The 14293-nt window shown below is 33.2% G+C and overlaps 2 protein-coding genes across 6 annotated transcripts; both read left to right on the forward strand.

Moving 5' to 3' along the window:
* The first annotated feature begins 5451 nt into the window (after positions 1-5451).
* LOC140823288 (probable myosin-binding protein 5) lies at positions 5452-8778 on the forward strand. 5 transcript variants are annotated; one of them, XR_012116179.1, is made up of 4 exons: positions 5452-6804; positions 6961-8307; positions 8450-8498; positions 8591-8778. XR_012116179.1 is itself a non-coding variant. In XM_073184554.1 (2 exons), the coding sequence occupies exons 1-2, from the start codon at positions 5925-5927 to the stop codon at positions 8169-8171; spliced, it is 2091 nt and encodes a 696-aa protein (XP_073040655.1). In that variant the 5' UTR covers positions 5452-5924; the 3' UTR covers positions 8172-8778. The 5 variants fall into 5 exon arrangements, 1 of the variants encoding a protein (XP_073040655.1); XR_012116176.1 differs by having other exon boundaries at positions 6961-8498; XR_012116177.1 differs by having other exon boundaries at positions 8450-8778.
* Positions 8779-11198: 2420 nt separating this feature from the next.
* On the forward strand, positions 11199-12081 carry LOC140824725 (transcriptional regulator SUPERMAN-like). Its single transcript, XM_073186269.1, has one exon. The coding sequence runs from the start codon at positions 11294-11296 to the stop codon at positions 11885-11887; it is 594 nt and encodes a 197-aa protein (XP_073042370.1). The 5' UTR covers positions 11199-11293; the 3' UTR covers positions 11888-12081.
* The last annotated feature ends 2212 nt before the right edge of the window (positions 12082-14293 follow it).

Genomic DNA, 14293 nt, shown 5'->3' on the forward strand with positions numbered 1-14293 from the left:
TGAGTTGAATCAATCAAACGGTCACTGCGTTCAGTGAAGTTGGTCTCCTTTTCTTTCCCCTTTAATGATTCTTTATAAAGTTTACAAAGGTGCTCAGGGGCTCGACAAACTTTGGACCAATGTCCTGGAGTACCACATCTGTAACAAGAACTTTCATATCTTTTTGAGTGATTTTCATTAACACTTGTATTCTCATGATGCCTTTTCTGTGGATGGTTTGGGACGCTCTTTTGAGATGAGTTATAAAAATAACTATCTCTATTATTTTCAAAACCACGGCCGCGTCCACGACCATGACCAATTCCACGTCCACGTCCACGTCCACGTCCATGTCCACGACCTCGACCAAAATCTTGTCTTTGAATTTGATTTTGGTTCCGAGGTTTAAATTCATTTTTACTTACAGCATTTACTTCTGGAAATGCTGTTGATCCAGTGGGTCGGGACTGATGATTTCTCATTAATAGCTCGTTGTTTTTTTCCGCCACAAGAAGACAGGCGATGAGCTCAGAATATCTCGCAAATCCACGTACTCTATATTGTTGTTGTAGAGTAATATTTGATGCATGAAACGTAGAAAATGTTTTTTCAAGCATCTCAGATTCTGTGACCTCATGTCCACAAAATTTTAGCTGCGAGATTATTCGATACATCGCTGAATTATAATCACTGACTTTCTTAAAATCTTGGAATCTTAACATATTCCATTCATCACGGGCGGTCGGAAGTATAACTTCCCTTATATGTTCAAATCTTTCTTTCAATCCTTTCCACAAAGCCATGAGATTTTTTTCAGTCAGATATTCACATTTTAATCCCTCGTCGAGATGTCGACGTAAAAATATCATGGCTCTTGCCTTTTCTTGTGATGTACATATGCCATTTTCTTTAATAGTCTCGCTTAGACCCAATGACTCAAGATGCATTTCTATATCGAGAGTCCATGGCATATAATTCTTTCCCATGATGTCGAGCGCAACAAATTCGAGCTTTGTTAAATTTGACATGGTGGTACTAAAAAAAATTACGATGTATTTTATTAGTTAATAAATATTGCAATACAAAGTAACGGATAAACAACAAGTACAAGCATTTGTAAAAATAAAGAAAACGCACGAGGAGGATATTCTCCGATAAATACAAGACTCGTGAGTATGATAACCAAAATAATTAAAAATAACTTTGAGAAAGACATCTTCTTTTTTCTTCGAAAAATTTGATGAAGAATAATTTTTAGAGAAGAAGAGAAAGTTGTAGTGATTGAATGTGTTTATGAGATCATATTTATAGGGCAAAAACTAGCCGTTTTTTACCATTTATGACCGTTGGTGTACAAAAAAATAAATGTATGTATTTGTATAATTTTATGGTAATAATATGATGTATATAATATTAGACATGTTTAAATAATTATATATATCATATCATAATATTATAATGAGTGTCATAATTTATTTTGTTTAAAAACCTTATAGGCTTTTATACTTGTCGTATCCCTTACTGGGAGTGTGGGATGTCGTCTTAACATCCTCCCAGGATTTATAACAAGTTTATGAAAAATTTATTTTTATTATTTCTAATAATAACATTATACTGTATATTAAATAAATACACAATAAATAAATAACAGTAAAATAAATATAATTACTTTTGTTAACTTTTTCTTCTGTTTGGAGCTTGGAAAAGTATGTAGGACTTTTAGAGCTTCGTGCTGATAACGTGTTGTGAAAAAGTAAAAATTTATGGTAAAAATTAAAAATCTCAAACTCTCAAAATTTACCAAACTACACACTTTATAATATTTTTCTCTCTACTCAATTGTGATTTTCTTCACAAATGAGAGATCTATTTATAGAGTTTCATTACACATAATCCAAAAAATAAAATACATCATTATCTACATCATCACACACAAATTTCTAACTTTACAACTCTTATTTTCAACATTCAAATATTCAACTATTACTTTTCAATATTCAAATCATTTATTTTCGACATTTTTGAAATTCATTTTAAATAAACAAAGTTAAAATGTAACATAATATTAAACAAATTTAGCTCATTGCTGTGTTATAATGGGTTTAGGTATGAGAATCCATTGGTATTACGACTACGTGTAAATGGCCCAAAATAACGGGCTTACACAAACAGGCTTGACTACGATTAAAATTGGCCCAACTTCAAAATTCGCATCTCAAAAAAATATGCAAATAACTGAAAATTTCACGAGCTAAAATTATTTCCACAAAATTCTTCTTTGAACCCTTTATTTTTGATGATTAGCTCAGGATACTTTGATAAACGATCAAATTAGAAATTCATAATCGTTTTGTTCTTAGAAATTATATATATATTTTTTACTTTTTTAAATCGACTTAGTGTATTTACACTTTTTCATATATATACACAAATTTTGGGTAAACAGTACATACTCTACGAGCACATATATTTTCATGTATATATCGATAACGCGACGTTTGAATGAATGTATTTGGACTTGGGAAGAGATATTGGGCAAAAAAATTTAAAATAGATGGACCCGATAAAATTCTTTAAAGTGTAGATTTTGAATTTGATTCTTTTTTTTTTTTATAAAAAAAAAAATTCAACGGAAGGATTTCTTATTCTCATTTTTGGACAAACCTTTGACGAATTTGAATTCGAAATCAAATCCACTGAGATCTATTGATTTAAACGAAGCAATGTTTGGCTGTTAAGTTCATTTATAAATTCTTCTTATATTTCATATAGGTTTAATATATTTATTTTCAAGACAAAAACTTGTGTGATACGGTTTCACGGGTTCTACTTTGTGAGAATGGTCTCTTATTTGGGTCATCCATGAAAAAATATTACTTTTTATGCTAAGAGTATTACTTTTTACTGTGAATATCGATAGAGCTGATACATCTCACAGATAAAGATTCACGAGAACATCTGACAAGATACATACTCTTATTTCAAATATTTCTACTAGAATATTAAGAATTCTGCATGATGGAAATGAGCATGTGAAATGGTACATTTACCATGATTTAAGCCTTTTTTCCCCTTCCAACCACTTTTGATACATAGTATCATTTAAATAAGGGTAGTCCCACAAAAAAGGAAATAAATAAATTTCTATTTAATATATAGGTAGTCCCACAAATAAAAAAATAAATAAATTTTATATTAATGTATTGATATTAAATCTCATAAGGTCGATCATGCACATGGGCATCTTTCATTGGTATTAACTTTTGATATAAAGGAGCGATAAATACATCTAACCTATTTTCTATGTATATATAAAAGTTTGTATTCACATGGAATAGGTAATTATTGAGATGACAATGAACCAGATTTAAATTCGATCTCGTATTAAACCCGCTCCGATGAGACGGGTTTAGACCCTATTGAACGGGTCTCAAACGGATTCAGGACGAATCCCAAATTTAACCAGTAATATAAAGTTGGGGAAAAATTTAAGGTAAAAACTTGTGTGAGACGGTCTCATGGATCGTATTTTATGAGACACATCTCTTATTTGGGTCATCCATGAAAATGTATTATTTTTTATGCTAAGAGTATTACCTTTTATTATGAATATCGTTAGGTTTGACCCATCTCACAGATAAAGATTCGTGAGACCGTCTCACAAGAGACCTACTCAAAATTTAATTATTCATTACTTTTTACACTTTTTTATTTTCTAGGTGCTCAAGGGACGGTTCGGATATCAGATTTTGCCAAAACTGCTCCAAACTCGTTCTTTTGCCATCCCTAAATAACCAATGACGAACCTAGTAATTTTGATAGTATTGAATGATATAAGTTATGGTTAAAAAAGTAAAATAAAAAATAAATAAACTATGTTATATAATTTAAATTTTGGAATCCCAGAAGCTAGAATTATTAGAATCATAAAAAATTATTCAATAAAAGAAACAATTATGTTAAATATTCAATTGACAGATAATTTGACCAACCATCTAAAATTGGATCCATCGTGTGTTCATTTATTGGACAACGATTTCAGGCTTTGGCTTAATCCCATACATAGCAACTGATGCGTAAAACTTCAGATCTAAAATACGCAAATAAATTTTTTTCAACGATTTTTTTTAATGTCATTTTCATGCTTTTTTTTTTCAAAAAATAAAATAAATTATACATGAGAATACCATAAAAAAATCTGGAATTTATTAAATACCAACATTTATATGATCGATTTCATTAAAAAAATGATTTCTTTGTATTTGTGTGTGTGTAAGTTTCAAAATAATAATTATGTCATAATCCATCATGTATATTTATGTGAGCATCGATGATATAACACTGATCTATTTGATGTAATGAAACATATCAAAATTGTAAATATAATAGGTGAGTGTCAACTAATTGATGCTTACATAGGTGTGCACGATGAGTGTGCAACATATAAAACACACACACACACACACACATATATAGTCGATATCTTGTGCGACGGTCTCACCGATCTTTATTCGTGAAAATGTCAGTCATGCTCATGTCTACAATAAAAAGTAATAATTTTTTCATGGATGACTCAAATAAAAAATACATCTCACAGAATTTATCTATGAAATCATTTCACAAGATTTTTGTGATATATATATATATATACATATATATATATATATGTGTGTGTGTGTGTGTGTGTGATTTTGCTATAATTTTCTATATATTTTACCTCTACTTTTTATAACTACTCCCACCACGTTTATCCTTTTCAAATGATGATAAAAACATTGTCCCCTTGGTAAAAGTTAAGACATGTATTAGAACGATGTCTTTTTGCCATCTTACTAAATTATATATGAGTAGGTCTCTTGAATCTTTATCTGTGAAACGGGTCAATCCTACTGATATTCACAATAAAAAGTAATACTCTTAACATAAAAATAATATTTTTCATAGATAACCCAAATAAGAGATACCTCTCACAAAATACGACCTATAAATAATCATTATTTTATTATATAAATGATGTATATCTCATGTTATAATATGTTGTCCTTGGATAGATGAATATTGAATAACTTAAATAAATAAAATTGAAGTTAATTTCAAATAGACTCAATATCAAATTAAACAATTATAAAGTTAAATCTTTTATTCAAATCAAATCAATAATCCTAGGGCAGCCTAATTTAATTGAATTTTTAGTATCGATTAGCCAATAAATATCCATTTAATATCAAAATCTTAAATATGAGATGAAATTTCGGATTTTACATTAAATTATTAACATAAAAATCTTCGATATGAGATGAAATTTCGGATTCTATATTAATTTATTTTTTTGAGCAAGATTCTATATTAATTTATAAAACGGTAAAAAAATCTTTTTCAATCACGATTTCAATTTCACCATAAGGACTGAACTGTAATTTCATTCAAGAGTTTATACTCTCAATTTCCCCAACGAAAATATCACAGTGACAGCAACTTTTTGGTGTTTTTATTAATAATCTCAATCTTCTTTCGGCTCTTCTCGTTTCTCAATTTGCCTTTTTCATCGTAAATTTTTCATTTCCGAATTCTTTGTTGAGCCAAATCTCCCGTCTTGCGTAGTTGGAATCGTTTCTAGCGATGTGCATTGCTGTCGATTCTTGTTTGTTCAGTTGATGAGTGAGCTGTCTGAAAAATGGGTTATCGCGTTGGATAAATTCTATTGGATTTAGGGTTCTTGTGGGTTTTTAGTTGGAATTCTTCTTTGTTTCGAGAATTTGGGTATTACTCATTTAGAAACAGCGAATGTGGAATGATGCGAAGTGGGATACTCTTTTTTTGACTGATCATTATTGTATAATCTAGTGAGTTGGCTTCTTTTCGTCTGTGTCTTGTTTAGCTTTTGCAACTTCAAAAAGGGGTATTGAATTTGATTTCGGGGGAATTTTGTGTTGTTTCTCGAGTATATGGTCACCATGGCTGCTGAGATTATATATACTAGAAAGGGAAAATCGCCTGGATTCTTTAACTCCTTGTCATCTGCAGCTTGTGAATGGTTCTTAATATTATTGTTGTTCATGATTGCATTGTTAACTTGTTTGGCTGAAAAATTTGCTCGATATTGTGAGCTAAATTCACCTTGTCTGCTGTGCTCAAGGCTTGATCGTGTTCTTGGAAAAGCCAAGCCCGGAGGTTACTGGAACCTTTTATGTAAAAATCACAGAGAGGAGATTTCTTCTTTAGTATCTTGTTCTGTGCATTGTAATCTCGCTGATAGTCGCGGGATGTGTGAAGGATGTGCTATTGATAGTTTTGATCATTTGTCTCCTCGTGTTGGCTATGCCAAGTCGAAAAGATCCTCGGATTCTGAATTGGTGGATCACTATGAGGATGATGATAGTAGAAATCTTTGTTATTGCCAAAAATTTGGTAGTGAGAATGAAGATGATTCTTGTTTCAACAGAAGTCGACCTGAAACACCTGTTAATAATGTGGCATTAGATAAATGGAGTCATAAAGGTTTTGAAGTGAAGACTTCGGTTCTTGATCAGCCTAACCTGGTTGATTCTAATGATTCTATGAATGTCATTTCTTCCTCATTGGATGCCTTCAAGGAATGTGGTCTGGGGAATGTTGATTGGGCAGAGTCCTATCTGGGGCCATGTTCATGTTTGAGAGCAGATATGACGATCTTAAATTATGATCTTAAACATGATGTTGGAGTTGCAGAGACTTCCAAATGCAATACTTCTCTACCTCACACGCCGGCCCTTCCTTTCGTATCCGAGCTCCTTTCATTGTATGATGTTCCTTCATTGGACAACATTGTACCAATCCCACAAAAATGTAAGCAATTAATCCTCCTCCTACCTCATAAATTGTGTTAGTGTGAATGTTATTTGTCTCTGTGTAGAAACGTGAGTCCGCAAGTTTATAAACATTACCCTTTCAAGTATCTTAGTTGATCTCTTAAAATATTTAACTTGTGAAATTGTTTGGCAGCAATTGATGTTTTTGAAACCAGTGAAAATGAAAACACAGTTGCTACCAAGCATACAGAAGCTGCTGCTGGAGGTTCTTTTGATAAAGTTTGTTCTTCATATTCAAATGATACAGATCTGAGCGAGCCTTTAACTCTGTCTCACAGCATAAAGAATGAGTCCATTTCAGGTCAGAGTGTGGTCCAGCCAATTTTTCTCCAGGACACTGTAAAAATCAGAGACGATGTGAATTCTCTGGAACCAATCTCTGTTGCCGGGGCATCATTTAACAATAATGGACATAACACTCACTATCAACACAATGAATCTAGAGAAAACGATGAGTGTATATTTCACTGGCTTCCATTTTCATCATCACTTGTGGGTTCTAGTTATGAATCCTTGGATGAAATTAGTTTCTATGGCGCTGAAGGTGAAAGTACTGTTGATCAGCTAAAAAGAGAGGTGGAAAAATATCGAAGATGCGTGGATATTTTATTCAGGGAGTTGGAAGAAGAAAGAAATGCTGCTGCTATTGCTGCGAATCAGGCAATGGCCATGATCACAAGATTGCAGGAGCAGAAGGCTGCATTTCGTATGGAAGCCTTGCAATATTTAAGAGTATTGGAGGAGCAAGCAGAGTATGTGAGTGAGGAATTGGAAAGAACCAACGATATCCTGGCTGAGAAGGAAGATGAATTGCAAGCCTTGAAGACTGAGTTAGAACTGGGAGTAAATGCCTTTCTTTATGAATCATCAGCAGATGATCCACACCGAGAAATTTTAGAAGCTCCAAATCATGATGTATCCCATGTTGAATACAGTCCATGTACTCTTACAAATTCAATATCTGCCAGAGTTAACTACGAGGATGAAAAGCTTTACATCTCGGAATCTTTGAAAAACTTGTGTAAAGTTTATTGTTGTAGAAGAGTTGATGACATGCCAAATGGCTTGTGTCCTGAAAAGGGAAAAATCGAAGTAGAGAATTTTGATGATTTAAATAGGGAGATATTGTCAAACAAAGAGGATGAAAGGAGTGATTCCTTTGTGCAGAGAGTGGTGCTTGAATCGATTATGAGTCTTTCTCAGAACGGTACATCAAATGTACCTCCTGCCCATTTCAAGTCTCCTGATTTGATGTGGGGCAACGGATTTGTCGGTGAAATGAACAAGACACTGACATTCTCAACAAGTATAGTGGAGATAACATCTGCTACTATAGAGAGTTGAGACACACTGAGATCTAACTTGCTTTGGATTTAAAAGGATCGATTACTAAATTCAGGAAATAGTCCTTCATCTAGAAGAGTTGCGGAAAGTGGACTGTTTCTCTGTCCCTTGAGGTTGTACGTCCACAAATTTCAATGTAAGCATTTCCTTACTCCTGCAATAATTCGTACAGTCTTAAGATGTATGGTTATTGCATGAAACAATGTGCTTGGACTCTGGATTTATGCTTTGCGGAAGTAACTCGACATGTAGATAGCTTATGTTGGCTTGGTTTGCAGATTCTGCTGATATTTACTCAGTTAAGTACTTGGTTGTGATAGATCAAACGTCAGTTGAGATTTTGAAGATATGCATCAAAATAAATTTCATTATGTTATTTTTGCCGGCCCATGCATATTTTTCTGCTATTGATCTTTCAGATGACTAATTGAAGGAAAGGTCCGTCGCAAATGATAACAATTCGCGAAGTTGCTGATGAGTGAGGGGGGTCGGCCAAAGACGAAGATAGTCCCGAGTCATACTACAAATCTTGAAGTTTTAAGACTCACAGCTAATGCAATTAGAAAAAAATGTACAGATAAGGAACTTCAATGGATGAATGGAAATATTTTTTTCTTACTCGTTACAATTGGGTATATAGCTTTGTTTTTGTTCACCACGTTTTCAGGGGTTGTTGGTTCTATTGTTTGTAACATGAGATAGCGTTATTGGTGATAATAATTAAATTTTATTAATTTTTCATGGAGACGCTAGCTCTTGTGCTCATCTCTTTCTACAATCATCGGTATGTGTTCTACCAGACAATTTTATGCTACTATTCGGACAATATCCTTAAGGGCGTGTGGATTTGGCATTCTGGGCAGGTCGCAACAAGTCGCTAGTCAACAGTTTAGATGTAGTTCGACTAAAATCAAAGATCACAGAGATGCGAAACCTCATGATAGAACAACCAAGTGCCTAATGGCACAGAAGAAGATTTTTTAAGTTGGATTGAGTTTTTGTCCTCTATTTGGAAAAACTTAAGTTGCTTGTGCAGAAACTTTACTTAGCATCTTTTGTATAGCAGTGAGAGAATTTTATATAGAAGATTGAGAAAAAAACAACAAAAAGCAAACACAATAAAAATGTTTATTCAAATGCGTAGATCAAGTGATAAATAAATTCTTTTTGATAAAAAAAATTCTACGATCGTCGCTGTATCAAAATCATGTATACGTATATAAACAAGTAAAAAACATCAATGTGATCTCCAAATATTGCCTATAATATGCTTTTTATCGAATGGTTTGAACGTGTTCACATGGAAAAATCATGATTTCCCATGGTGCTTGCTAGGAAAACAAGTACTTTTTGCAAATTCATTTCTAAACGGATTAGACTATTCTGAAACATAAAAAGCTCATTAATTTTCTACAATAAATTATGCGAGCTTAAAAGTCATGACTCCATTAATCAATATGATCGTTTAAAAATTTTATATCATCAAAATGATTTCTTGATAGTTAAAAAATATTAAATCGATGATAACATGAAGATAAAGATATATAAAATTTTGAAGTGTTTTCTATTCCTCATGGTTATCGATCCCTTAGGAGAAATTCACTGTAAGTCCTATTACAAATGGCAAGGCAATCACATGCCCACCTACATATCAATTAATACGCACTTAATTACTATCTGTACACTTTTCAATTAAGTACTTGATTTTAGAAATAGCTTATCGTGTAGTTTAAAGTCTACATGCTAATAATGAGCAAACTAATTTAATTAGTTAATGACTTTTTTTTAGTGAAAACAACTTTTTTGTCCACTGACTTGTCAAATTTTAGATTTTGGTTCACTAAATATTTAAATTTCGGTTTCAGTTAAGTAATTTTGATTTTTTTAGGTTTTTATCCTTGTTTCGCTGAATATTGACTGACATCGAAAAATGATGAACTGACACTGAAAATTGATGATGATGAAGCTGAAAAATGTGGACGTTTTGGATATCGTGTCAACAATTTGATCAAAATTAACAAAAATTTCAAGTTAGTGCACCAAGACCAAAGTTTTGACAAATTAATGAATTATAACTCAAAATGAATTAAGTTAGTGGACCATGTGAGACCGAAATTCCAAAGAGATTTCTAAATATTGGCTATAAGCTAAGGTGAAGGGATCGACTCGACTTGGCTATAAATCTATCCAATTATAATTTAATTAATATCGTTGCAATGGACTCAAATACTATATCCCAGTGGCTTACTTTCATGCCGCATCTACATATATATATAAGATAGATAAGGAAGCAAAATAATAATACTTTTAATATCATCAAAATAAAGATATCATTGTTTCGATAAACTAATAGAAATACATCAATAATTCCAATACGACGATTCGGAAACATCAACAAATGATCATGTAGACGGACGTACATATATATGCAAGGATCAATATTTCTCTTGGATGGGAAAATTAAAAACTTTAGTCCAAAATTATATCATGATTCAAACGTTTAATATGGTGCTGCACAATTTTAATATAATATAGAAAAGATATATATAATGCAAAAAATTAGATTAATTGATATATATGTTTGGAGTAGAGGGAGTACTTTGTTGATAAGAAAGTGAGGCAGAAAAAAGATCAGAAGCTAATAATTCTGTGATGCCTCAAAGTCTGCTTAAAAGCATATGATAATGTCAGAGTGCACTAGATTAATTTCTCCTTCATTTGGCAATAAAGCAACAACCCAAAGCTTCTGTAGTTATTCTTTAAGCAAACCCTAGTTTCAGAAACAACCAACTCTAGACTCGATCTAGTGCCTGTGCATGCCACGCCGGATTTATTCAAATTTATTACACGCACGGCCCCATGACAAGTATACGGAATTCTATGTAAAAATTTAAAATTAGCTGCTATTTTTTGTTTTTTTTAATCATCCAGTAATATGTAATGTAACCCGGGCCGGCAATCTCCCCCACTATAAAGCTACTTTTTTGCTTCTCCACGTACAGTACATCTAGCTTTTCATAAGTTTCTGAACCGAAACATAGCCTGAATGTTTTAACTTTCTCTCCCACTTTTCAAGAAAACTAAAGGGTTCATCTTGAACGGAGCATTTTTCTGTGAAATCAATGGATAACTTCAAGTGGGGTACTTGTGAGCAGAGGTTAAGGGATTCTTGGGAAAACACGAACTTGAGCTTCGAAAAAGATCGTGCGTACGGGTTCTCTTGGCCTCAAAGAAACTACAGCTGCAGCTTCTGCAAGAAAGAGTTCAAGTCCGCTCAGGCTCTTGGAGGGCACATGAATGTCCACAGAAGAGATAGGGCAAGAATGAGGCTCTCACCTAATTCCCGGGATAATCTGAACTCAAACCCTAACCCTAATTCAAACCCTAGTTTTTCTTCTTCTTCTTCGTCATGGTTACTATCACCTGCTGCATCTAAGTTTTCACCTTACTATAGCTCACCAGCTTCAGCTTCTTTAAGCAAAGACCTTAAGGTTCCACTTCCACACGGTGTCGAGCATAAGCACGAGCTCTTGAATTGTCACGGGCAAGATCACGGTGAGAATAATAACAATATTGGGGGCATTCTTGATTTTGCGAGAAGAAAGGATTGTAGAGTTTGGAAGGCGAAAGAGTTTGTCAAGTTGGACTTGAACATGGGTTTGCTCAAAGATTCAAAGGAGGAGTTGGATTTGGAGCTTAGACTTGGGTATTCTTAAATATTTACCAAGAGTAAATATAATGTTTATTTTCTGCACGTGTGAATTTAATTACAAGAAGATGAAGTATAGATTGATTTCTTCAAGAACTAATGCAGATGTAGATCAGAGATGTCACGTTGCATGATCATATTACATCACTTTAACTATCAGAATTATCAGTGTTAATTTCGTTTATCGTTTAACTTGTAGCATTTCTATTGTCTACTGCAGAAATTAAATTACTTCTCTTATTTAGACATCAAGTTGGTTCTTGCTAATTACCTAGATCCGCTGTAACTTAATCCGTCCATATAAATTTCATTTACATTCTATAATAAGCTCGAACGCCTTATAAATTATTGTTAGTTCAAATGCACGTCACTTGTAAAATGGTCTGACCATCCCTCTAGACTTCTCTTGTATACATTGCGCCAATGCATTTTGGAGAAACTCTTTAATTCCAAGTTAATTAAATCAGAAATAACAGGACAAGCGGCTTAGTTACTAATTAATGAACTGTCCGGATCAAGATGAGAGAAAGGCGAGATAGGACGTATAAATGTATCTCAAGGGATCAAACTTGTATTTTGGAAAAATTATATAAGAAATTTTCAAATTAATTTCTCATCCAGGACTTGGGGATCTTATGTCGAACGAGCCCTTGGGATCGGAGCTAGCCAATTAATCCTAAATATATATCTTGATATTACATATACTTTGCAATGAGTATAATTATTTGGCTACGTTGTTCCATAAATGTAATGAACAAATTAAGAATGGAGCTGACAGTAATTCTCGAACACATTTTGTAAAGCAATTAATAACCATTTCTGCAATATATGATGCAAGCATGCAATGAATTATAACAGTACTACACGCTCCTAGCTAGAGCTGATTAATTAATTTCAGTAGCTATGATGGACACACAGCATATATTGCTCCAAACTAATGATTCTAGGCCACTATACCATGCAAGTTACGGTTAACATCTTTCGAGAAAAGAAAGAAAAGGGAGATTTAAAATCATATAGTTTTACCGTCAGTCCCGAAAAACTGTAACTTATCAGCAAAGAATCGAACTCGAAATCAAGTATTTTATGTTTGACAACCTCCACCGGTGTCATGGTCATAACAAGATCAAGAGTTAACTACTGTCTGTCAAGATGTTAGGAATATAAACTTATTCGAAGAGAACATGACAAAGAAATATATATCATTTGACAACATAGAGAAATATGAATATAATGGAGAGAAGAGGACACAGCAAAGAGTACCACAGACACAGTTCATCTGTTATCATGAAGGCACATTTAAGGAAAATTCTATCAAATCAAATTCATTCTTTTCCACGGATACTAACACAAAGGGAGGCTAAACTGGTAGTGTAAGCACCTTTGGCTCTGTCAATACTTGCAATGGCATTGAGTTTTGTACACAAAGGGGATCACATCATAATTTTTAGTGAATGAAAACTTTTTTTTTGTCCCAACATCTGTTTCTTTTGCATATTCCCAACAAATGCTGTGTGTCAGTGGCATGATGGCCTTTCTATTTTCGGGACTGTATAACTTGGGATTGTACATTCAAAGCCAATAAATCAGGGGATTCATTAACTAAAACATGGCATCGTTGGATTAATGGGGTTGATGCACGCAGCATAATCAATTAACAATGGGGAAGGGTGCGTTCTGCACGTGACTCTCGAGTCTTGGGCATTTCAGTACCATATATACCGGACACTTTTATGACTGATCCACTAACTTTTGGTCTACAACAATAGTCATTTATCAATGGGATGACCAAAACGAGCTCCTCAAAATTTTGATTTTGTTATACGGGCTTCTTTTTTTTCAAGAAATTATAATATATACTTGGAGCTTGCTCATTTAGTCAAGTTTTTATGTCATAAATATATATATATAAAGATTCGTAAACATGGAATATAATCACAAAGACAAGAAATCGAACATTTAGAGCCCACCACGTACAGGTGGAAAATGGTAGACAAAAGAGGTATTTTTTTGGGGAAGATGAGAAGCTGGCAAAGGGTATGTTTTAGTGAAAGAGTAGAGGGGGTTTTATTAGTATGGTATGGGATAAAGGAAGACAGTGGGCAAACGTCAACCATCAGTCTCATTAATTCATGTTGGTCCCTGTCATCTCACAATATATTTTTTTTCCTAGTATGCCTGTCACCTTATTAATTAATTTCTGGATAATTACATTTTTAATCCTTGTAACTCATGATATGTTTGTCACTTGTAATTTTGTTCAAAATTGACACGACATCGGATATGTCAAAAATATTCGACGTAATGTCAGCAAATTTTGACGTCACAAACATTATTTTCCCTCACCACATTGACATTCAGGTGGAAACAATCAAATTAGTGCATTAAAATTATGATATGTCCGCCAAAATCG

The sequence above is a fragment of the Primulina eburnea genome, chromosome 2, assembly GCF_022965805.1.
Source record: "Primulina eburnea isolate SZY01 chromosome 2, ASM2296580v1, whole genome shotgun sequence".
Classification (NCBI taxonomy): Eukaryota; Viridiplantae; Streptophyta; class Magnoliopsida; order Lamiales; family Gesneriaceae; genus Primulina; species Primulina eburnea.

Excerpts from the sequence above, each read along its gene's own strand:
- LOC140823288 (XM_073184554.1), top strand. The coding sequence starts at position 5,925 with ATGGTCACCATGGCTGCTGAGATTATATATACTAGAAAGGGAAAATCG. Across the intron at positions 6,805-6,960 it reads TGTACCAATCCCACAAAAAT|CAATTGATGTTTTTGAAACC; the intron begins GTAAGCAATTAA and ends ATTGTTTGGCAG.
- LOC140824725 (XM_073186269.1), top strand. The coding sequence starts at position 11,294 with ATGGATAACTTCAAGTGGGGTACTTGTGAGCAGAGGTTAAGGGATTCT.